This window comes from Tyto alba, unplaced genomic scaffold, assembly GCF_018691265.1.
Source record: "Tyto alba isolate M040663 unplaced genomic scaffold, T.alba_DEE_v4.0 Super-Scaffold_21, whole genome shotgun sequence".
NCBI lineage: Eukaryota > Metazoa > Chordata > Aves > Strigiformes > Tytonidae > Tyto > Tyto alba.
Window position 1 is genome coordinate 15,030,027 of NW_024881295.1, and position 25,184 is coordinate 15,055,210.

General features: G+C 40.6%; 1 protein-coding gene across 6 annotated transcripts in view; it reads right to left on the bottom strand.

Moving 5' to 3' along the window:
• The window catches only part of CALD1 (caldesmon 1), a 95,410-nt gene that overhangs the window by 48,787 nt on the left and 21,439 nt on the right, over window positions 1-25,184 (bottom strand). Inside the window, exon 1 of one of the 6 annotated variants that reach the window (XM_042795452.1) lies at window positions 4,797-5,071. The exons of the other annotated variants lie outside the window; for them this stretch is intronic. Within the exon in view, the coding sequence (XP_042651386.1) occupies window positions 4,797-4,843 (47 nt within the window). The 5' untranslated portion in view covers window positions 4,844-5,071. Of the gene's footprint in view, window positions 1-4,796; window positions 5,072-25,184 lie in introns of those variants that run through there. 6 annotated transcript variants of the gene reach the window in all.

Consider the following 25,184-nt stretch of genomic DNA (forward strand, 5'->3'; position numbering starts at 1 on the left):
TTGAACTGCAGAAAAGAGGAACCATGTCAGCAAATGCCAAACCAGCACAATACCTGCCAAACCGCACCTTATCCTTCTCAATCAGCAAAAAAATTATCCACTGCCTGATTTCTCTTACCTCACCAATAAAGGGCTAGGGTTTTTTCCCTTATTAGGACAGTCTCCATGCTGTAAAATTCTGGCTCTAATAAGTGGCTTTAACAATATGTGCTGCACATCAGCACAAAAAGAAACTAACTAATAAAAATAAAACACAGGAGGAGAATAAAAGGGCTGAGTCTTAAATTAAAAGGGACGACATCAGCTTCGTTCGGGCTCCAAAATTTGATCATAGATTTCGTGAAATGGAGAATTAAAATTGGAATGTATAAACATATGAAGGCTAACATTATAAAGATATATAATTATAAACTTGGCCCTGCGGCTAGTTATACATGTAAGCGGCCTTACTGAATCAACGAGACTTTTTTGCTAACCTTAAGTGCTTAGTTGGCTCAAAACATAAATCAAATGTCAGTACATGAAAATAGTGCAAAGCAAAGGGTTTTCAATGTTTAACAAAATGAAATGCAAAAGTAGCGAAAAGTTACAGTCGCGTCTCCATGTTTCAATTATTTCAACAATTGATGGAAGTAATTTTCTTGGTTGGATTTCTAAATGTATAGTTTTGGATTATCTAGTTTACTGCATCTGCATTACATGGACATATATGCATATATATAGACAGAAGAACACAGGGGGCCTAAAATAATCACCAGAGAATTTTTCTGGTTCTTTTGAACCTTCTTGTTTTACTTTGAATTGGGAACAAGGGGGATGGGGAGGCCTGGGACTGCAGGTTTGGCAGGAAAGGGAAAGGCAGGGGTATGAAGAAGCAGGATGAATTTCTGCCACCCCTATCCTACGCTGGTTGAACACCTATGCCAACAGTGTGGCTGTGAAGGAGCTATCTGGATTTAAGATCTGCACTAACAATGAATTTTCTAGTTTTGCTGAAGCAGAAGAAAAAACCCTTGACAGAGTGAAGTGATACGGAAAATGCTCAGAGCTGCTTTATTTTAATTCAGCCTGAAACAAGAAGGCAAATCCTTCAACTAAGTTTTTTTCTTTTAACTTTTTTTCTGTAAAATGTAGGTCAATTTGAATCAAAAGATTCAAAAAAACATCAGAATGTTTTACTTCAAAAAATATTGCAAAGATGCAGCTCAGTAATTTCTTATTTAGAAAATGACAAAAAAGTCATTTTAATTTTAAAAAGTATTTCCTCTTGTTTTTATTTAGACAAAGCTAATCTCAGAAACCTGAGATGAGCGCAGAAACAATTCTCACAGTTCATTTCAAGCATTTGGATTCACTGAGAGCAGTACCATTTTGAGCCTGATATCTCTTACCACTGCCCTGGCTTTAACCCAGGCTTGGACAGGGTGGAGAGTTCAACTCAGGTTTTTCATGAAACTCTCTGGAGTCACTTGTTCTCTGTCAAAATCTTAGAAATTTGGTTCTTACAGAGTCATGGCTTTAAACTCGGGTGGATGCCCAAAACTCCACACAGATTCATTCAGCTTTGTGTTCCCAACACCCAATGCCTTGCTTATGATGGAAAAAGAAACGCAACTTTCACTGAGGAAAGAAGGATGTGAAATCTCAGAGATGTTTCCTTATAGACCAATCCTTTCTCTGTCATAACGATTCTTCTACCAAGGATAATCTCACTGAAAAATGTCAGCTCTTCCAGTAAATTTCATCTGACTCACTATGGGAAAAGTTCCTAAATCTAGCAACAAAATCTTGAGCTGAACATTCAGTCTTCAGTGGCCACTGTCCCTGCTGATGTGTAAACCAGACACCAAAGCACATGTATTTCATTCAGGCAAGAATGCTTCACATACATGGAGCATTGTTACCACAGTGTTCAACATAAATATGTGAGTCCACCTACAGATAAACATATTTGCCTCAAAAACACTCACTTCACATCCCAAGTGTTTTGGACTTTATTCCTAGACATCAGGCACTGAAGTGCAGCTTGGATACAAACATGGCAGCTCACAAATGGACAAGACATCGTAAGAAAAGTGCCTGTTTCTTGGCCCATGGTACACTAGTCACTGTTGGGGAAGAGCCACTTTCAGTAATTGACTGGAATTTTTTGCTCTCTAAATGGAGACAAACAGGCTCACTACAGGCTAACACCTTTGTCCATCTGGTCTTTAGTTACATTATGTGCATATTATTTTACCTCAGTAATATAAAAAGGCTTTTACAAATTAAGGATTCAGGCCACTGCCCACTGGGGAACAGTAATGAAAAGCATGGCCAACAAAGAAGACCAAAAAGAAGGAAATAGATGGCTTCAAGTGAAAATTAACAGCATTTTTGAAGCAGAATTAACCAGATAACATAGTGCCCCAACACTGCTGCTGTCTGTGGTGAAGTGTTGTCTTCAACCCTTCTCTTCTCCTAACAAAACTAGCTGATTATCTGCCTTGAACATTCAGCCAAGAAACAGAAAAGATAATCTACAATATGAAGAAAATGCTGTGAAAGAGTAAACTTCCAACAACCAAACTGCCCACAAACGATCTGTGAAGTCTGAACAAAAGTTATAATTTGCTGGAAGAAAACATTCTACCTATTGGCAAAGACAACTTCTGCTTTCCCTAGGAACTTGCACAGTAAACACTTTAGTGTCCAGCGAAGTGAGCCAATTCAATCCCTATACATTTATTAAGCAGTCTTTATATTTTCAGGCCAACCAGAATGATTTCTTGGCTACGATGAGAGCTTCTGCTTTTAATTTCTAGTGTATCAAAATGCTAACAGGATTATATTCAGCTATTTAGCAATTACAACATTTTCTACAAATACTACAAGTACACTGAGAACATAGAGTATCTTTAAACGATGCAGCTGAAATTAACATATAAAGGGCCATTAGAGGACATTTGCAAGAAGTTAAAAATCACATTTTGCCTCATTCAAAACAGTGCAATAACTGCCTCCTCCTTTTCCCTGGAAAGTCTCCAGAGAGTTAACTTATAAGGATTTTAATACTCATTTTCTTTTCCATTGCAATCTCCTGAGAAGACATGAGCATTTGGAATGATTACGTTATGCCTCAGCCTGGGAAGGGCAGTATTTCATCATGTATTTCACTGAACAATGCTTTGAAGAAGCTTCTGTGGGTAATGCTAAAGGTGTCTTGCCCGCTTTTGGCCTGAGGTCACAGAGATGTTTGTTAAAAGGGAATAAATTGGTTTTCAAATTTTGGCCATACATTTGATTTCTCTTAAGAGTCCTCGCCAAAAACAGCTTTGCTTTTCTTCCCCAAATATGCTACTGTGAGTCTTGACAAAAGAAATCCCAAATCTGGTTTTCAAGGTGTGTCTGCTCTTGTTTAGAAGTTGCTACAGGACACAAATCTTCCAAGATACAGGAAACCAACAGTATAGTAGCTAATCATGCTTCAAGAGAAAAGGATCAAATCTTTTTCACTCAGATATAATTTCACTGACTTCACTGAACTCACTTCACATAACATAATTGCAGGTGCCACAGTGTACGCAAGCTAGGCATTCCTCCCAGCACTTCCCCAACACTTCAGAGGTATACCAGGAATAAAGTTAGTACACTGCTGGTTCCCTCTCTCGCCCAAAGGGTGGAGGAGAGTCTCACTGAGCAAGGATAGCCAATGATTTATTGGTTTTTAAGCAAAACAGCCAGACCCTGACATCTCGTTAAACCGACCCCAATGAAAACAACTGCACTCAGGGCCAGCTCCCCGCAGTAGGCATCAAGACTCAAGGTTTCCACCAGTTATATCAGCACTAAAGTGCTCAAATCTCACCTGCTTTGCCCTTTCCCCTCTGACCGGTTGCAGAGAAATTGGTGCTCCGCCACGACTGCTCCCCATTCCCGTACAACAGTGCGGGAGGGCTGGCTACAGTGGCTTGTGGCTGCATTCCACCACAGACCAACACAAAACAAACCCATTTGACACGCTCTTAGTTAAATTATTATTTGTTGCTCAATTTCTGAAATCATAATGAAGTATTTCAGATTCCTGGAAGGGACTTCTTGGAGGGGCTGAGTTTCAGAAATCCCTGAGCTCCCTTTCCCTCCAAGAACACAGGATTTCATGCTGGAAACTCCAAAAACAAGCACCCCAAAATCCCACTAGTTTTTCAAAACCTCGCCCAAATTTTTAACAAAACCCTGATATAAATCACAGTATTTTAGAAATATAGTAGTGTCCTATTTCCCACCCCTCAACATATAAAGTAGGCAAATAGAGCAACAACACAGGATGCAAATAAAGCAGATAATTTCTTTGGTGATATTACACAGGCTAATTGATTTTCTTCTCTTGCTACCCTCTCACATTCAAGGATGAATGTGCCATGAGGACTTTATTTGCTCAGTGAATTAAGCAATGTGAGTTATGTGAAATCTTTCACACAAACTGAAACTTCTGCAAACTTCCTGTTAACAAAACTCTGATTAGCAATCAGTCCTTCCAACAGATTCTGCCACTGAACAAAGCAATTTAAATTCTGCAATTCAGGTAAGAGAAATGCATAGACAGAAGGACTTTTTCCTTTAGACAACAGAGCACAATACAGTAGAAAGAGGAGCAAAATAACCCAGTCTGCATCCAATGCTTATTCCCCAGTTCAACCAGCTTCCCCACTTGTTACACCATTCTGTTCCCCCTTCCCATCACCACCATCCAGCACTTCCTACACAACACCAAAAGGCTAATTCCATACAGATATCATAATAAATCGGCAACTCACTTGGAAAGGCTTGACAAGTTCTGCCTGCAGTATGATCTGCTGATCATGTCTGCAGTGTATGAATCAGTGCAAACTGCTGCCAGCTCCAGGGAGCAAATGGACGGATGATCAGGGCGTGGAATGAGATAATAAAAATGCCATTATCCTTTCAGGCATGCAAGACTCATTGGATGGTCTTTCCACCCCACAGGTTAACCATTTGGTTGGTCCTGTAGCTCCCGTAATGACACTCTCTAGTTGCCTATTGTCAAACTCATTATCTATCTTGTATCCTCCTCCCCTCCCCTTCGCCCCCCTCTGCTCTGTGATCGTATGTTTTTTTTTTTTTTTTTTTTTTTTACTGTATTCTCTCTAATAGATCCTCTTTGCTATGTCTGGGCTCCCAGTTACAAAAATTCCTGCATATTTCTCAGCTGCTCAACTTGACCAACAAGCGCTTGTTTCCCATTCAGCTTTCACAAGAAGCGCCTCTGTTCAGCAAGCTTGTCTGAGCACGGAGCAGCCTGAGCACTGCGGAGGTGCCTTCACAAGTATTTGCTTGTAGGAAAGTCACATTCCAGCCTGCCCAGAGATGATGAGAGGAGAGGACCCAAATATAAAACAATAGTCCAGGAAACAGTCCTCCCTTTTGATCGTAAATCATTGCCTAAGCATTTTGCAGGCACTTGCATCCAGTCTAACTTGTGAAAGGTCAAGCTGGATCAGATAGCTCAAAAGACTGGAGTGTGATTGCCAAACAGAAACAAATCCGGGGAGGTAGGAGGTAACTGCAAGCTCAACTGCAGTCAAGGTAAGACCATCTCGTGTTTAGCAAAGGGATTAAAAACAGCGCTGGAGATAAATCCAACCTAACAGACTCTCCTCAATGTTCTTCCACCTAATCCAGTGAGTGAGGCAGGAAACAGAAATGCAAACAAAGTGATTTAAATGGAGGCATCATCAGTTACCATGATTTCACATGCTTGGCTCTCATACCCCTTTGAGCCTGCATATGTGAGTAAACTGAAACAGCTTACTGCGCAGTCCTGCAGTCATTCCACCCCAGGCTCTGATCTTGTTAAACCTCATAAATTACGAGGGTGGGTGTGGATGGATTAGTACTCAGAAGGGAAATCTCTACTGCAAGCTCGCCCTTCTGTGGGAAGGAGTGCGTGGGATCAGCAGGTGGCACTCTTACCTTGAAGCGATCACGGAGGCAATGCTCTCTGCACGAAGCCATGGAGGATGCTGGGTGTCCAAGGAGGCATCATCCTTGAACCTTGACAGCTTCTTCTCAGAGCTTGCAAGAAACCAGCGACTGCACTTTGCTTGGGGCACTGATACTCATTTACATTCTGCTCAAATCCTTCAGTCAATAACTGCATTTTTTTCCTTCCCCAAACTCTCTTCACAGTTTCAAGGAGATAAATTTTTTGTGAAAAGGTAACTCTGCTTTATAGATAGGTGAGTGATTCCCATGCAAGAACATACAAACTCAGGGTATTTTGCACACTCAGAAACAGGTTTGCAGTACCCTCAGAAGTTCCTGTTTCTTCACATGCACCTTCTGCAGACCGAGCCCCTTGTTCTAAAGCACATGCAAAACCCCCACCATTTAGTGTATAAAATATACTGGAATTCTGGTCTGGAGCAAGGAAAGGCCAATAGTATTTATTGAAAAGGGTGAAAAACATGGATTCCATTTCTGTGATTACATAGAGATCTGCAAAGGAGATGAGGGTGTAGCAGGCACGCCATCTCTGTTTCTTTTACTCTGACCTCAAGGGAAAGAGGGCATATAAGGCAGTGTGAATGCCTACAGTACTTCAAAAATGCTGGTGAGAAGGAAGTCATATTTACTCTTCCTGGAAAAGACATTTCTACTAGTAAGGAATTACAGAAGCAGAATTCTTCCCTCTGGAAGAGCATTAACTAAACAGAGATTGTATCCCTGTTCTGAAAAAATACACATTTTAATCAGATGCCAGATGTAAGAGCTGATGTTTATGAAACTACAAACTGTGTTCCAATGCAGCCCTACATATTTGTAATACAGGTGTGTATTTACTACTGTGTCACAGAAACATTTTTTTTTTTCTAGTTGAACAAGTTCTACACTCTTTTCAATCCATCCTGGAATAGTTAGGTTATTGCAGTGCTCACAAACAAAACTGCTTCCACGCAGTATAAAATAAGAGCAAATCCTCTAAAACATTACACTCTACATCTTCAAATAACAGCTACAGATTTTTCAAAAATCTGCCCCTACTGTCATGAGGATTCTGGCTCCAGATGCAAATCTGACCTATTTGTTGGGTCACTGGGAACAGGGAAAGCCTCTTGCACTTGTAGTAGACCTCAGAACCATTTTTAAACATCCCACTTAGACTAGGACAGTCATAAGAATCCCATAAGAATTTCTTTTTCTTTGCTTTTCCAAATAATGTTTTTAATTATAAAAGTCTGGAGAACTTCACTCTAGAGGAAGCATGATGATTCACATTGTCAGCCTATTTTTCACTTGGAACAAGACTTCTAACACCAACTTGCATCTTCTTGCCCATACCTCTATAGCAGTACTGAGAATAGATGTCATTTCCCAACTGATTGAGGGATAAGCAATGCTGGCCATGCAAGTCTATCCTCTACACATGCCATTTTTGCCTGCAAATGAAGAACTGAAGATAAATTAGGTGAGCAAGTCCCACTTCCAGACAGTATCAGCCTCTCTGCTCAACTGGCTGTAGTATTAATCTGTGAGAGGTATCCTTGTCAAAAACTGCTCAAAATGCTCTGCAGGTTGGTGTCTCACATATTAATTTTTGACAGCAATACTGTTGATTTTTTTTTTTTTTTTCCATCCAGAAATTTTTACAACCATGTTTTGTCACACTTGTAAAGCTGGAAGAAAATGTGCAATTTTGGACACAGGCACATTAACCCACTGTGTAGAGGCAACGAGCATACTGCCAAGTGGACTTGGGCCAGCCCATAGGAGGAGCGTGCAGTTGCACTGGTGAGTGCCCAGAAGGCTTCACCTTCAGCTGTCCTCGGAGCTGTGCCCATCATTTAAGTCATAAGGCCCATTCAGCTGAGGAACATCACTCTTCTAGCTAGAGCTACAGGGACATTTTGTGATTCAGTCTGCAACACAAAGGAGGGCTCCACCAAGGCCAATGTGTCCAATTCCAAGCATTCGCATCCAGTTGGGTGCGGATCCAGAAGCTCCATAAGTTTACAGCAATACAGAACTGGTTCACCTGAAAGAGGCTGACGCAGCCAAAATTTTGCCATGCTTGCAATTCCTTTAAAAAGAAGTGGGAGGAGGATCTGAGTCAGTTATAGATCCTTGCACTTAATAAGGCCTTTATTATTTAAAATCCAAACGTTCTTTACTTTCTTCAGTAACTTAACTGAGAAGGATAGTCTCGGTACACTGTGGCCCTGAGGTGAAGATCTTGTATATGGAGTGGGAGGAGGCAAATCACCTTCCCCTAGATTGTTTCAAAAATTCACATGGACATCTAAAGCATGAAAAATGATGGAGCCAAGGGATGCATGCCTCAGCCTGCTTTCCTTGTATATTCTGGTGCTTCAGAGGTTAGGACTTGGCTCTAGGACACCAAAACCCCTAAGGAAGACACTAGAAAGAAAAAAACACCTAAGTAAACAAACACAAACTAAACTAGAGCACTTGAGAGGTTTCATTCATGCCAATGAACTCAAGTCAAATGGCTCTATAAGAGTGTAGGCTCATCTACTGCAACAATGAAAGGAACTACAGGGCCTTTCCTAGCTTCTCAACATTAAAAGCAGCAAAATGAGGAGGAGGAAGGAGACATGAAACCTTTCCAAAAGGAAATTGTTACTGGGAGGTTCCAATGTCTACTCATACTAACAATAGGAATGTCCAGAGGTCATCCAGAGAGCCACTTAATATTTTCTTTGTTATTTTTACTCTAACTATTCCTGCATGCACGGCAGACTTTTCAGTGAGCTGATCACAACACCCTGTGAATCCATTTTGAGATTATAGTGTATTTAGAACCTGACAGAGGCACATGCACCATCCAGACCAAGCCTTTCCATATGTAGCCTATTACTTTCTGTAACAGTTTTTCAACAGTGGATTTGCTCTACTGCTCACTGTTCTTATCCTGTTATTCAAATACCTTCATGTTTCTTTAGTTCTTTGCTTAGTCCCTTACCAATTGAGGCAGTTTTAAAATGGGCAGGCAAATAACTTACAGAAATGTCTCTGATTCATTTCAGAGACAGTGAATAGCTCACCCTGCACCACCTCTCCCCTGTGCCACTAGTCTGAAATAAGTAGGCAGACTTTTAGAGAACTTTGCGAAGCTACTGGCATTATGCAAGAGAACCAGAACTCTGTTTTTTATGAAAATCCATTTTAATGACATTAACATCTGCTCCTGGTTTGAAGAATATTTTTAACTGTTACCTCCCTGGGAAAATGAAAGATGCCACAGTCTCTTTCATGTTCTCACAGAGTAGACAAACTATGTTGGTTTTTTTAAGGTCTGTTCTGAAATGCCCCAATACAGTTCCACTGCAGGGAACTCAGTGTATGCATCTCACAGGGCAAAAACCATCTGCATTCACCCTGCTATGAGATTTCATTCTAGGACACTGGCATGTGAGCAGGGACTTCATTTCACAGATGAACAACACTTGGCATATTAAATCATATGCAGTAGGTAAAGTCTGGCAACCCACACATAAGGTCTTGGAGTAAATCTCCTGAGTACTCATAAAAACAAAGCTATGTACTTCATCATCAAATAATGCTAAACTGTCTCTTTACTATGTATTTTTTTTCCCAGTCCAGTTTTAAATATCTCAGGTAACGGAGATTCTGATGGTTCCCAGTGGTAAGTCTTCTGTGCTCTTACAGGGATCAGTACTAAGAAGCCATCCTATAGCTATGGTATCTATTCCTCCCCTTATTTTTTAACTATAACCTGTGATTATATCTACCTGGATGCCTATAAACACGTTCAGTGAAACCTATGAGTAATACTTACCCAGTGATGTAAGTGGATATATGTATTAAAATATATACTCAAATAGGGATATGTAGGTTTGGGTTTAGACATATGCATGTGCAAATCATGGAATCACATGCAAACAGTTTGCATGCTGACATGGACACAGTATCATGTAGCTAATGCCTTAGCAGACGATAGAACTATTTGTATAGACAAGTTCTTCAGGATTGGGAACACAACCCTGTACATCAAAACACAAAAGCCTGAAGTCTGAAACTGTAAACACTTGCAATAATGTACTTCCAGATACTGAAGACCCATATACAGCCCATGAAGCACTCAAACCTATCTGATGCCTGCTTTGCTGGGACAGACTGGCCTTGGATATCACAGGCAGGAGTTTCGTCCTCTGCAGGGAAGAGAATTTTATTTTTTCTGACTGTCTCCAGTTCTTGAGGTATTAATATTATCCGGCTTCCCACATGGAAAAGTTACTGACTGCATGTATGTCTGTAGCAGTAAACAAAACAAACTCCAAGACAAGTGTTACAATGATATCCCAAGGAGAACTTCCACTGTAAATTGAAACTTGATTAGAAAAACATATTTGCTGGTGTTTGCATTCTCTATCAGTTACTTATGGGGAAATGAACAATCCAGAAATAAAGAAGGATAATACTTCACGGGTGTGATGAACTATTTCCACCAAAGCGTAGCTTTTGTTTTATGTCATGTTTTCACTGCTTTCAAATAAACACTAAGATCTAAACAGTAGTCTCCATATAACAGCCAGGATATAGCTACCTTCTGGTCATTTGAACAGCTGAAATGGAGGAAACCATATGAGGGAAGCATTCACAAAGACTATCTTTACCGCCCGCTCTATGCCCTGGCACTGTCACTTGTGAGGGACAGACTCTGGTCCCCTCCTGCTCTGAGCAGAGCCGTTTCTCTCCAGCCACCAGCAGCAGAGGGAAGGGCCGCTGTTTCCCCATTCACTTTTGCACCCATTTTTTTGTGCTTTATGCAGGGACACATGCTAGTTCTCACAGCAATAAAAGTAATCTATTATTTGGCTGGCAAATTTAAAAACTTGCTGTCTCTCATTTATACCTGAACTGTAGCTTGCTTGGAGCAATAACTGCTATTAATAAATGTCAGCTTTAGCAGTGGGAAGGATACTACTCAAAGCCCAGAAACCTGTGATTGGACTTGTAGGACTTCTGCTTATAGCCATGTAGGATAATACTTGCAGAGGCCACAAAACAGAAAGCTGAATAAGATGCCAGTAGTGTAGACGCAAGTTCTTTCCGACCCAACTGTTTCTGAAAATGGTTTATATTAAATTATTATATAAATTAATATATTAACAGGCACATTCCAAATATTACTATTCACTCCAAACCTAGCCACAAAAGCCAGAAAGAGCCACAATGCGGTAGCTGTGATACAAACATAGAGGACAGATGCATCTCTAGCCAAAACAGGTTATGTCTTTATTCTACTGCTTGAGGGGCATGGGTGGAAACCTAAGCCAAAGCTCCTTAACAGACACACAGTAAACTCATGAAGTGTGAAGCATGGGATCTATTTACCCTTGTGTGCTACCACATATCAGCAAGAGCAGCCCCTGTCTGAAGGCCATCCGTGGTCAGAGTCCAGGCTTCAGGCTTGATCCCTCTCTGCTGGAAGAGTTTATATAAATGTGTGCACAGGCACACACACATGCAGCTCTGGAAAGAGAAGAGCATTTCCTGCTGGGCCAATTTATGGAGACGTTCCTGTACCAAACACTCATATCTTATGATACTCTGAATTTTACTGGTGAACAACATCCAAGCACTGGTTGGGATCCTGACTTCACAAACAACCCAATAAACTCAGCTAGCAAAAGCCATCCGAATTCCACTGAAGGCAGAAACTGTTCAACAGCTTATGCCACTTGAACAGCTCAGAGGTATTCAAAACACAAACCTAGACTAGAAATACTCAGTCTGGGCCTTTCTTATCCATGAACTAAGCTTAAAATATGAAATTGGAGCCTCAGACCAGGACCCTGCCTCGTTCAGGTTAATTATCAGTTATACCCCTGTCTGACTGGACTGCTCATTTTTAATTTCAGGTAATGGCCCTTAGGTGTTTTGGAAGGGGCTTTATTTCACTAGCTGCACAGGGATTACCAACTAACCGGATGCTCCCAGGAACTTTCAGAGAGCAAACAGTGTCAGTTTATTTAATAACTTTCAAAGTGAAACTAAAATCTCATCCAAATCATGTCTCCCCTGATTTAATTAAAATACACCACACATACTGCACTGCTCTGTTAATCATTAACAAAGTTAATTCAAGACAGAAGATGAGTCTTTTCTTTTCTTTCCTTCAAAAGCCTTCAGCCAGTGGAAAACTTCAAAAAACATTCCAAAAAAAGACCAGTACAGTATGATTTTTGTTAGAATGGTCAACACGTTGGTATGTTTTTCCCCTTCTTCTGTATTTCTGACTCCTATAGGAATGCATGTTAAGAGAGTGGGGATTTTTTTTTTCCTTTGCTTGGCAAAATACCTTTCCCAAAATTTCTAAATATTGCCTGGTATTTGCGTCAATATGACAGTCATTGGGTTTGACAGGAATCAGATTGCTAAACCCACACAAAAATGCTTTAGAAATTAGAGGCTAGTTATACATTCAGTTTCATTCACATTCACTTTAGCAAACTGGCAAGGAGTGGATCTAAACCATCCTTGTTATCCCTTCCCTTCTGTGGTTCAAAACAGAGGTTTCTTCAGCACGCTAATCTCTATCTTAACTTTTAGAGTCACTCACAACTCCTGCTGTCTGATAAATCTCCTTAGCACTCCTGTCCCAATCCATTTTCACTTTCCTAGATGACCTAGCAACCCATGAAACTTATTCTCCCTGTGAAACAAGCCTTTCCAGATTCTTCCAGGAAGGAACCAAATAGGAAATTGAACAGTGTTAGAAGTGTAACACTTTGTGGACTACTCAAAAAACAGGATACATATAAAAAAAATATTATTTTTTTTTTCACTTTCTTCATGTCTTAGGGAACTCGAAACACAAAATCTTCCAGTCTCATCAGTACAGTTGTTATCTAATGGGATTTCCCTCTTGAAAGCAACAAAGGGTCAAGGCTGAACATTTCCACAAGGCCTGTCATATCAGATCAGGACGGCACTCCATCAAGGCTGGATTCTTGCCTCCAGCCATGGCTCATGCCTAATGTTTTAGAGGAAAGCAATGGGAAAAGAAAAAAGGCAAACCACACTGCACCTGGTCCATTGAGCAAAACTCTCACTGCACAGCATAATTCCTCTCTGCCCCCTGCAGGCAGGCAGCTGGGGCTCTGCCAGGCACAGGCACAGTCTGCATTGCAGGGTCTTTAAAAACAAAAAAACAAAAAAAAACAAATAAAATAAAATAAAATAAATAATAATAATAAAAAAAAAAAAGTATTCCAAGGAAATACACATAAGAGGGTATCAGAGAGTTAAAATGAAATCACCATAAATGTTCCATATTTGCATCACAGCATGTGCATCATCAAGACATAATAGTCTGGGGACTTAAGTTACTCCAGTGTAATAAAAGACCCAACTATATTTTTTCTTTGTTATTTCTCTGGATAAACCAAGTGCTAATACCTATTTCTGCACTGAAGTAGATTAAATTTATTGTAATTTAGTAACAACAGCATATGAACAACTCTTTAAGGCACTGTGTATCTACTTCCTAGCTTCTACTGGAAAATAGCTCTCCGATGACAGCTTATACTATCAGAATGGGCCAGGTCTGAGCAAACTCTCAAGATCATGATTTCTTCACATCTACACTGTACACCCTCAAACCCACATTAAGGGGCTGGACCTGTCTGCAGAAGGACACTCCAGAGTGCTCAGGGCTCCAGACCTCATCCATGCTACCCAGATGCCCTGGGCGGAGACAAGTGCAAGCACCGTTAGGAATGACCACCCCAGCTCAGTGCCTCCCGAGCACAGCCCAGAGTGGCCAGCAGCAGGCACCATGGATGGGAAGCCTTGGACCACAGGCCCAAACACTTCAGCATCTGAACTGTTAACCAGAGAGGTAGCAGCACACGAGGAAAGCCCCTCAGCTCTGATCTGCTGATCACGCTGGAGCCCCCAGCACCTATGCATAGCCTTGGAACCCCTCTGTCAGCAAAAAGTCATGAGCCACTCAGGAAGAAGACCCATGGGAAAGAAGAATGGCAGCTGCAACCCCTTACACTGTACATGGGTTGTTCTGTTATTTTTCTAGGTCTGTTGTGGTTTTCATTTTTAAACATCTTAAACTTTAAGGTATCCATGAAGAAATGCATTTATAAACAAACATCTGTGCGGTGCTCTCCATTTGAAGACAGTCTGTCTCAACTCTTCACCATTGTTCATGGACTTAGGAAAGCTTCCCCATTAGGCCAGCAGCTGGTGACTGGGGGGATGAAGCAGTACCATGTGAGTGACAGGTGAAGTCCCCAAGCTGCAACTTCCCTGTTACAGGAGGATCACATCCCTGCTTCAGTACCTACCCATCATCACAACACCCTAAAGATTTCTTAACACTGATTGGAGAGATGGGTCATACCATGAGGGCAACCTCAGAGACCCCTGAGGAGGGATGGGGTAGCATGCATTCCCCACCTCTTCTTTTCCATGGGTATAACACAGGAGCTTGCATGAGGACTTTAACCATGTGCCTAGGTAAGCATCCAAGCAGTCTGTCAGCCAGCTGGGTGACAAAATGAGAAAATCCTCGTAGATCTAATAGTAGGAAAAGCAAATGTAAGTGTTCATCTGTGTTTAAGGGAAACTGATAAATACGGATTTATTTCCTTCCCACAATCCTTAAAGTCCAGTTACTGGACCATTCTCACAAGGATCAACACCCCTGTAAAGTTTTCCTGGATCTCCCGTATCACTGCACAGTGTTCTTTGGAACTTGATTTGAGTACAAAAATTCATCTTCCTCAAACTTGCACTAGCCAGTAAAGTTTTTTGGCTTGTTACATGATGGTGAAGAAAGGGCCTGAACTTTGACTGTTCTTTCACTAGGTCAAAGAACAGGCAAATTCCCTTTGCCACTAATGAACATGAAAGAAGCCCTTATCAGCTGTCACCAGCTGAGATGGTCTTGCATCCTCTGCAATCTGCCACTAACCAATAGTCTCCCTTTTCCATTCAATTCCTCATATTCAGATGGAAAAACTGTCAATAAGTGGTTAAAAAAATGTAACCTTTTCCCAACAACAGCTGACAGACTTGTCTTCAAGGATATTTAAATAATACATCTATCAAAAGAGGCAGTAGCACTCCAACTTGCATAGAGAAATATCGACCACTGGCTACAAAGAAAAATCATTTTCATTTTCAAATGGCAAACCTCCCTGCCAGATCTGCCAAAATCTGCAGCCTGAGTTCTAGAGCTGTGGCTATAGTTTCATAAAGATGTTTTGTGCCCTGAGGGAAGGCTTCAGAGCATCACGTTTTATGAATAAACTTCATGGGATGGGAAGGATTCCAGGAGCTCCTCCTCCATGGTCTCTTGTAGGATTTAGAGGTTCTGGAGAGATTAATGCATACGCAGTATTACAACCTTCCTCCTAAAATAAGTCATTATAACAGGAACTTCCAATCTAAACAACTTATGTTCAGAAAGTGGGCATTTTCTATCACTCCAAAGCACAGGTAAATGGAGACAAACCCATTCGTAGAGCACTATCTTTGCACTTAGAGAGCTTCTGAGCAACATTTCAAGGTTTTCATAGTAATAATTAGCAACATCTCACTAAAACTGCCACTAGAAATTTTAATTCACTAAAATTCTTCAAAACTACAAAAATCATGTTTCCAATAAACATTTCAGAAAAGTATGAGAGAGAGAAATGAGAAGCATTTTCAGAAACTTGGCAGAGTTTCAAACACTTCTAATATTTGAGAACAATCTTTTTTTTTTTCTTTCAAAAAAGATTTGCAGCTTTTTCATCAGCATTCATTCATTCATACTGAAACTGCTGTGAAATTCTGAGCTTAAAACTAAGCAAGGAGTTCAGAATTTGGCCCTGTAGAAAGCAGCAAAATCCCATCAGCCCCAAATGCCAAGGTAGAGCCTAAAAGCAGAATGGAAGCATTAAACTGAATTCATCTCAGTCTGCCAACAAGTAAACTAACTATTGATGAGATGTTCTGTAAAAAACTTAGTTCTTTTTTTAATGTTGGAGCTCTTGAAGAGACTGTTTCAGGCTCTGATAAGCCAGATGCTATCTCAGCAAGGGTTTCTAACGCCACCAAAGAGTTCTGAAATTAATCAAGGATCTTTGGGCTTTCCCAGTGTATTTATAAAGGGGAAAGGGAGCCAAGATTCATACTTCTGATTTGCTCATTGAAACCACCAAGGACACTGACGCTTGTGCAAAGTAAACTGCATAATCAAGGCCAAACAGATCTTGGGTGGCTGCTTCATTGATTCACGTCAAGCACTGAGAGCACAGGATTCATGACAGGCGAGCAGGCTCCCTCCGCAGAGCCAGGTTGGGCAGCCTGCCTGAGGGCAACGGTGTCACTGAGGTGGCAATCCCAAGGGGATGCTGCCCGCAGGACATCCTGCTCGCTTCCTCCTCGCTCACTTGTGCCAGCCGCCCGTGATGTGTGCAGCCTGTGGGGCAGGAAAACAGCACCCTGACCTCACACGGTGGGAGCTTGGGTGTTTATGCAACTGAGGCAGACGGGAAATACACAGCTGGGAGAAAACCTCTGGTTGCGTGAGCTTCACCCTGCGCTGTGGCTCCAGGGGCCTCAAGCAAGCCCCAGTGGAGATCCCACCCCTCGCAATGGGGAAGGGACCAACAGCAGGTCCTGCTCTCCAAACATCATCATGAACAAAATTCCTTCTTCATCACTTCATGGGGTTTAAATTAACATCTGCAACACTTGGGATCTCATACAAAAAGAGCTGGCCCAGACCAGTTCTGGACCCAAAGAATAGTAGATAGCAGACACTTTGGGAGTGTAAGAAACTGAACAGAAAAGAAACAACCATGGTGTGATCCTTCACTGGCATTTTATTCCTATCAGTATTATCTAAACATGCATTCTTCTTAAAGAACCCTTTCCAAAACCCAACTTTGTCCACAGCCTTCTATCTGAATCCCAAATACATTTTTTTAAAAGTGTACTTCTCAAAAAAACAAAATCTAGACAATATACCTCTCAAATAACCCAATCAGATTATGGGATGTTTTCTTTCTACATTCTTCCTTAGGAGGAAAAATATGAATAATAATGATCCCTAGACAGGAGAATATTTTTATATTTACATTTTTATAATTTATAAAATCAAAATAAGAACACTTTTTGAAACATTATAACCTTTTTTGGTTTTAGTTTTTCCCTCTAAAATCTTGCCAGAAAAAAATCTCATCTATGATAATACATGACATGCAAAATTTCAGAGGACACAAAATTATTTGGAGAAAGTCAAGGGATATTGATTCAGCTGGGCAGATAAACCTGATCCTTAACTTGTGACCTAGCTACTGCTGATGCACATGACAAGGCCTAAGAGGTTAAATGTGGTTCTGACAAGAGTACCGTGTGTTTTGGTTTTTAAAACTCTACATTTAATTGAAATGAGAGATAAAGAAAAAGATCCTTTGATGAACATGAACATGGTCTAGCTTTAGGCATTTTCTTATCAAGATGGCCACGTTCAGAACCCACCCACCAACATACCAGAAACCACAGTTGGCAAATGCTACGAGCAGAGGCATTTCCTGCGTTCTGACTTTCTAGCTGAGGGACAGATGCTTCACGATCCTTCCTTAAAAGCACAGTTAAAGGAGCACATGTTCAGAGCCTTGTCCAGTCTTGCACAGTCTATGTAAAGACCAGGCAGCATCCCAGTCATATGTTTGGCATCAAACTGGCAATGGTCTCTTCCCTTATTTGCAGGAGTTCCCTGCTCCAGTGAAGAGAGGGCCAAAGGACTACTGTTTCTACACCATCACCTTATAAACTACAGTTTATAACCTAAACCTAAATTAAGTAGTAATTATTGTGGTCCCCATCTGTGTGATGTGCCAAAATATCACTATGAAAGGAAAAACAAACATTATTTTAAAAAGTAAACAGCACCTGAAGGGCCTAGAGAGAGGACTGTGGCTTACTTCAACCTACAGCATGCTCTACCTACACCACTTCCAACAAGTTATTTCCAGCTTTCTCTCCTATAATCTTTAATATATAATAGGATAATTACTTATATGAAATTCTCCAAAAGCACTTACCTCACTTAGAAATGAAACACTGTTTCAAAAGTAGGAGTTAGAACCTTATAAAAAGGTTTTCTGTTCAAAAATTTCTACAGGCAAAAATTCTGAAAGCTATAAAAAGTCCCCGCCCAACAAAACAACCAAAACAAAAACAAGCACAGGCTAGTAATTTAGAGCCTGATAATACTGAATAAAGAAGAGTGGCTTTCATCCAGAAATGAAACACGCAAAGCTAAACTGTACTTTGCATGTGCAACTATCAGACAGATCAGAAATAATTGTACAGTGTTGCTGGCTAGAGATATAACAAGCTCTTTCCATGTACATATACACGATTCATGCTTATAATAGTAGCCCCTGCACATAAAAGCGATATTTTGTGTCAATCTGGCATATGTCGTTGTACATGCCTGTCTACAAAAAACGAAGCACAGAGCAAAGGAGAAAAGCCTGTTATGGTAAGAACATACCTTCAACATACCAAAATTGGATTGCTAAAGCATCCTTAATTCTTCAGTCTTGGCCCTAGGCATTACAGTCCTTTGTTACCTGATGAACCCAGACGTATGCAACATGATGGATTGGAAGAATCAATAATAAGGGAAAGTCACAGCCACAGACATAGTTCCTCTATCCATTGTCTTTCTATGGCAGTGTCATTTAGGGCAGTTCTTTCACAGAAGTTACCTCAAAGCAACAACTTTTTTCCTATAGTCTTTAATACAACACTGGGATCAGAAAATAATGCATTCTAAACAGTGGCAGACAGATCTTAAACCAAATGGGGAAAGCCTATTGAATTCTTTAATGATATAATTAAACTTCTGGTAAGGAAACTAGGAACTCCGCATGGAAAAAACCTGATTGTTCCCATCTTTTGAATGCATCTTAACACCAAGGTCTTGGCTGCATATGGTCACAGCCAAGTAGAGGACTCTAAGTGAACTGCCTGAAATGAAGAGGACACTTAATCTTTACTTATTTAAGTGTCTTCAGCTGTGGGAATTGCACCACTGAATCAGGATTAAAGGAGACAGGACCAAAATCTAAGCAGTAAGTATAATCTTCGCTACCTTATGTTAAGAGCCATTCCAACTGCTTTCTCATGAAAGACTTAAACATGCCATATAAATTCAGAAAATGTCCATTATTTAAAATGAGGTTAAACATTTCATTCCTCCAAATTGTGATTTACCTTTCTTCATTTGTGAACAGCTTACTCACAAATACAAGTTGGAAAAGAGAGACTGCTTGAGTAAATCAAAACAAATTACCAGCTATCCCCTTCCATGTGGTATAGTTCTTCCCTAGAAGGTAGGCTGGGTAATGGCATTTCCAATTCACGTCTCCACAAAGCCATGATCATCAGTCAGATGCTATGCTTATTTCTACATGTGTGCACTACTGTATCTGACAACAGCCCCCTTCAAGAACAGCAAACCTAGTGCAGGAAAAAAAGAAAACTGATACATACTGTTTGGACTATTTACCAGCTGAATAAATGCATGACACTGAAAAGTTAGCATACCCACACACACAGATTTTGTCCCAGTCCAGTCCCAGAGCTCATGTTTAGAGTCCACTACCCACTCTGCAGACTCAGACTAAGACCTAAGAATAGCAACTGAGCCTGTCCTTCTCTTTGCATTCGTGGCAAGAAGAGCAATGTTGCCAGCTGCAGCAAAAAGAAAGCAGAGGGATGGCCTCATCACCCACAAATATGCACATCAGCTCAAATGCGGCATCAGTGGTATGGCTGAGTGCAGTCTCAGGTAGATCAAGTTCTTCTGGTTTGGGTGATAAATTTTATCACCTCCCCAACAGCCAGCCTGAAAGAGTATGCAAATGACTTTATTAATTCTGTAACTTTCCTGTATTCCAGCAAATACAGCAATTTCTCTGAGTCTGTTTTAAGAAGGTATTATATATGGTGAAGAGCAACAGTGAAGAAAGTTACTCCAGTTTGGTTTATATTCCACACCCAGTGGTGTCAAATCACCTTGCGTAATCAGGTGCTCCAGATCTTGTGTATGGGTCTATTTTAGATCCAGTTTAGACCAACTGTGCTCCTCTAACTATTTATTCAGGCCACTAGATGCAGTCCACATGCCCAGCACATGTGATTGCTACCTCCAAATGGTATTCTCAGAAACAAATACCATCTGCTGTCTCTAGTCCCACTGAAGCTGGATGACAAATATAGCCAGAGTAAATATTCTAAGAAGTGAAACCCGGGATCTCCAACAGCTAGTTGTGTTCATTCACTTCGTATCTGCAGCAGAAAGATAAAATCATTCTTCCTCTTGTTGCTTTGGCTCTTTTTTTGGATAAAGTATCAGCCAGACAAAAAGAACCGGTTATGATGGAAAGGCAGATATTAATATTATTATTATTTCATCACTGTTTTTTGCCCACATCTGCCCTATACTGATCTTGGCTCCAGCCATACTACATCATGAAAAAAAATAGGAAGCAAGAGTTAAACAAAGATTCTTTAAGTACTAGCAAAACATTTGGATTCAGGCTGTCGTTCATGCCCTTTAAAGCCATTATTTTAAAAAATGTTTATGCAGCAGAGGCATTTCTTCTACACATAAAAATTCTTGAAAAACAGGAAAAGGAAATTAATGTTTCCTTCGAAATTAACCACTGTTGGCACAGTCTTGACTCTGTTACTGTGATACTCTACCGTGCCTTTATCTTTGTCCATATTTACAAGATCCTGCATTTAATTTTGATGTTCAGCTACCCGTAAGATTTGAAGGGAGAATAAAATCAAGCAATTTTTCTGATATCAAATAAATTTTTAAAATAATTTTTAAATTACCATCAAATTACACTGAATATTGTAAACAAATGTAATGACCGAGATTGTATTTTCAGAATTTAACCCAGAAATTTAAGAAATTTGCAGTGTCTCACCAATGGTCTAGAATGACACAGTCAGACATCACCTTCAACGCAGACCAGTCAGCAAAATTTCTTTTGTTCTGGCATTTTTTCTAGCAATTTCTATCCACTGCATAATATGCTGTCACTTTGCTGTGTTATGGGAAAGAAGACTCCCTTACACCTCTTCTAGCACACCTGTGCAGTGCCAGAAATCATGTGCCTTCCATACTTTCACCAGTGGAATTAATTAGTTCCTGTTTTGATCAAAACAGACTAAAACTTTAATCTTGTGCAGATTTCCTGCAGAAATGCAAGGGGGCATTTCATCAGGCCCCAACACAGCAAAGTTCTTCAAAACTTCCTTAAATCCTGCTCACAGCAACGAGTGTGTACATGTCCAAGTATAGTAGCCACATATATTGATTAGAAGCCACCACCTAAATTTTGAAGGCATCCTTACCCAGGGAAAATGTGGTAACAATACTGACATTCCACGTAACAATGAAATCCAAAGATGCACGCATCTACTTCTGCTATTGAAGTGCTGGTGTTTTTACAAGAGGAAAAGGCTCAATCTGGATTAGCAACAGCAGTGGAAGACTTCTAACAGACTTCTAGACTGTGCTGAAGGGACCACTGCCATGTTGGCAGTGGGAACACAAAGGATTGCAGGGATAACCACACCAGCTATTACAGCTCATCCTAGAGAGATAACAGTAACCAAGTAAAGGATTTTTCCTTCCCCATCCCCATACAGACCAGGCACAGAATAATATCTGTAGCATAAATTCTTACCCACAAGTGTTACATCAACCATTACCAGCCCTAATTGCTCTTGAAGATTCTAAACAAAAGGTTTGATCAAGCAGTGGCGATATTTTGTGAGCAAGGAGATATGCAAGACTTCCTGACAAAGATCAAGCCAAATCACGTCCTGAATTTGCTTCATGGAGGGGAGGCCAAAAGCAGCAAGTGATTGGACACGGCTCTTTGTTTACAATATACTTTTCAATACTGAGGACTTAGTTATATTTTCAAGTCCAAAGGGCCATGTCTCACTTGAATAGGAGGTGCCTTTAGCAACAGGTTCTTTTTCCAGTGAAACTGCACCAAATTTGTTGTCCTGACAGTCTCTGAAATAGTCACATATGGCTTCAAAATTTTTAAATACAAAATACGTTCCCAGTGTCCTGGATAGAAGAAAAAGAACATCAGATAGATAAAAATATGAATGAAGGAAACACCATGAGTTTTATAGCTGGTTAGCTTTCCTCTAGATCCCCGTTCCTCCACCCACATTGAAGCCATTAAAGCTTTTTCTCTGACATCACTAATTCATGGGTGGATGACTGTGAACTAGAGATGGAGGACTATGGTGCTGAGAAGACAGTGGGGAGAAAACAGAGGGAACACAAGGAATGAAAACACAAAACATGTCTGAGAAGACCCTTTACTGCTATAGATATGCTAATTTTTAATTTCATGCCACTTTGGATTCAAAGCCCTTTAGCATATGTGTAGAAAAGCAATATCAAAGAAATTCTGCAATTACAATGTTGTCCCTTATGCTCTGAGAGAGCAGCCCAAATGCCTTTTACTTCTACCTCACAGCTAAAAATTTAAGATACAGAACAACTCAATGCAATGGGCCTAAAAATGGCATCATCTTTCACAGATCAAGTCTCACAAATTATGTGTGCAGTAGCAAAATCCTGCAAAAAGTCCTTCTGGGGCATTTTCATTTCCATGAGCGCAGTCCTACTAAAGTGAGATGGATTCTGTTATGATTACTGTGACCTTGACTATTATGTAACTGCAGTCTGGGAGAGATTTTATTGTTGAAAAAAATTTCATGTAAAAAAAAAAGCTCCTAATGTTCATGACAGAAGGGGGAAATTTGATCTAGTCACATTCTAGACAACAGAGAAAGGAGAAAAATATTAAGATTCAATAAAACCATGGTTTCAGCAGATAAGAAACGCAAGGTAACTGCGAAAGAAATCATTTGACTAAATCTCATAAATTGAGAATGTGAGAAACTTGATGGTCTGCAGCCAGGTTTTAGTGGACACATAACACTGGGCACCCTTACAGGCTAACTCAGCAAAGCCGCTTCTCAGTCAAGGCTTCAGCACATGCAGAAAACTTCCACTCATGACACACCCCACCATCTTGGGCTTGGGAGTGGAGATGTCGATGTGGCTGCAATCCATCACCCTTCTTGCTGACCTCCAATGGTTTCTGGCCTCCCTGCTGGAATAGCATGGCCAGTACTGATCCTGGTGTAAGGCATGAAACAGAGTCCTGCATCCATCTGGCTGCTGCTGTTCCCCTGGGTTTTGCGTGCAAAGGGCAAGAGTCCTCCCCCAGGGTAGCTGAGCTTACTGCCCGCTCATTATTGTACCTCCCAAGGCTCTTCCACAGGTGGATCATTGATGGTTTTCAGCAAATACCGTCCAAGACTACAAAAATCTTCTAGGGGTAGGTCATCAGCTGCCTTTAGGTGAAAGATCCCAGCCCTTTGCCTGTCTACTTGGCACATACCATATTTTCTCTATGGAGGCATATCGAAGTGCACAGGCTCTCTCTCCAGTCACCAAGCAGCAAGCGTGTTTCCCTAATATTTACATAGTCTTGAAGGTCAAATCTTCTGTTTAATAGTGAGGTTTACTAACCTGTGATCTTCATGACAAACATTATAGATGGGAAATTAAGCTCTGATCTTTGTGAACATTACATTGCTCACTCGGCAGGTCAAATCAAGCTGCAATCTGCACCAAAAAGTGTTTGTGTGCGTTTTACTGTCCTCCCAATTTCTTCTCTCTAATCTTTAGCACAGCAAGTGGGCTCTGTGGCCGCCAGCCCTTGCCTCAAACAGAGCAGCATTTCAAAACTGCAAGGTATGCGTACACATTTACCTACATATTTATGTGTCAAACATTAATATAATAGCCAAATTAACAGTAACACAAGCTGTCAAAAAAACAAACACAATTCGCATGAAGACAACGGCACTGTTTTATAAATGGAGTGTGTGGTTTACAGGCCACAAATCCTATCCTTACCAACTGTGGAGAAAGGGAGGCTTGAAACATTCATCTTTCCCCTCCAAAAACACCATCCCCTCTCACAGGGGCTAAAAGGATGCTCTGGGGCTGCTGGTAGTGTCAGGGAGCTTGGGTGACATTTCCAAAAGCACGCACAGATTGGCTTCTGCAGAGCCCATCAGAGATCAGCAGAGATTTCAAGACAATCTCACAGGGTATTGATATACCTTTCAAAATTTTACTCTCTGTACATGACATATCTCACCTAATTTTAGCTGTCAAATAATTAGCTAAATCTTCTTACTGATGATCTAGGCTTTCTCTGTCTAGAAGTTACCTAATTCCCATTAATTGTAAGGCTTTGCATGTGTCAGCCTCTTTTAAGATTTAAAGCAATCTTAAAAAAAAAAAAAAAAAAAAAAAAAAAAGAAAAGAAAAAAAGGCCTGACTAGATTGCACATCTGTTCACGGGTCAACTGTGAACTTCTCTCAAAGGCAGCGAGATTGCACATCTGTTCACGGGTCAACTGTGAACTTCTCTCAAAGGCAGCGCTTTAAATTGCATCAGCTTATACCTGGCTTTGAATTCAGCCCACAGTATGCACAGCACTTTCTCTCAAGTTAACAGAATATTTGATGATGTTGTAGAATGCAATTATTTATTGACTTGTGTGAGAACAGACTTTGCTGGGGATCATAATTTTAACTTACGAGTATGGTTCAGCATAATACTTTTTTTTACTCTTTTTTTTTTTTTGTCCAGCATTAACTTGAGTATTGGTACAAGTAGCAGCTCTCACCAACTTGCCAAAAAAAGTAGAATACTTTCTGTGGGAGTATAAAATAGATTGGCCACTGTTATTCTAACAAGCACATTAGTTCCCTGTGCAAGAGAAATAAAGTGCTCATTCATTACCCAATTTGCGGTGACAGCCTAGTGAGATATCTCGTTTACATTCTGAGAGCCTCATGAAATGAACTGCATTCCCACACAGTCGCAAAAGGCCGGAGTTAGCATTTTCCTTTAAAAAAAATAATAAACTCAAGTCTGCCTCCGGAGCAGATTGGCTGTAACCTTGAACCTTAAAGGAAATGAGAGGGAGAAAGAAAGAGCAAGGCACACATCATAAGAGGGGTTGGAGAAAAGCTAATGGCACCA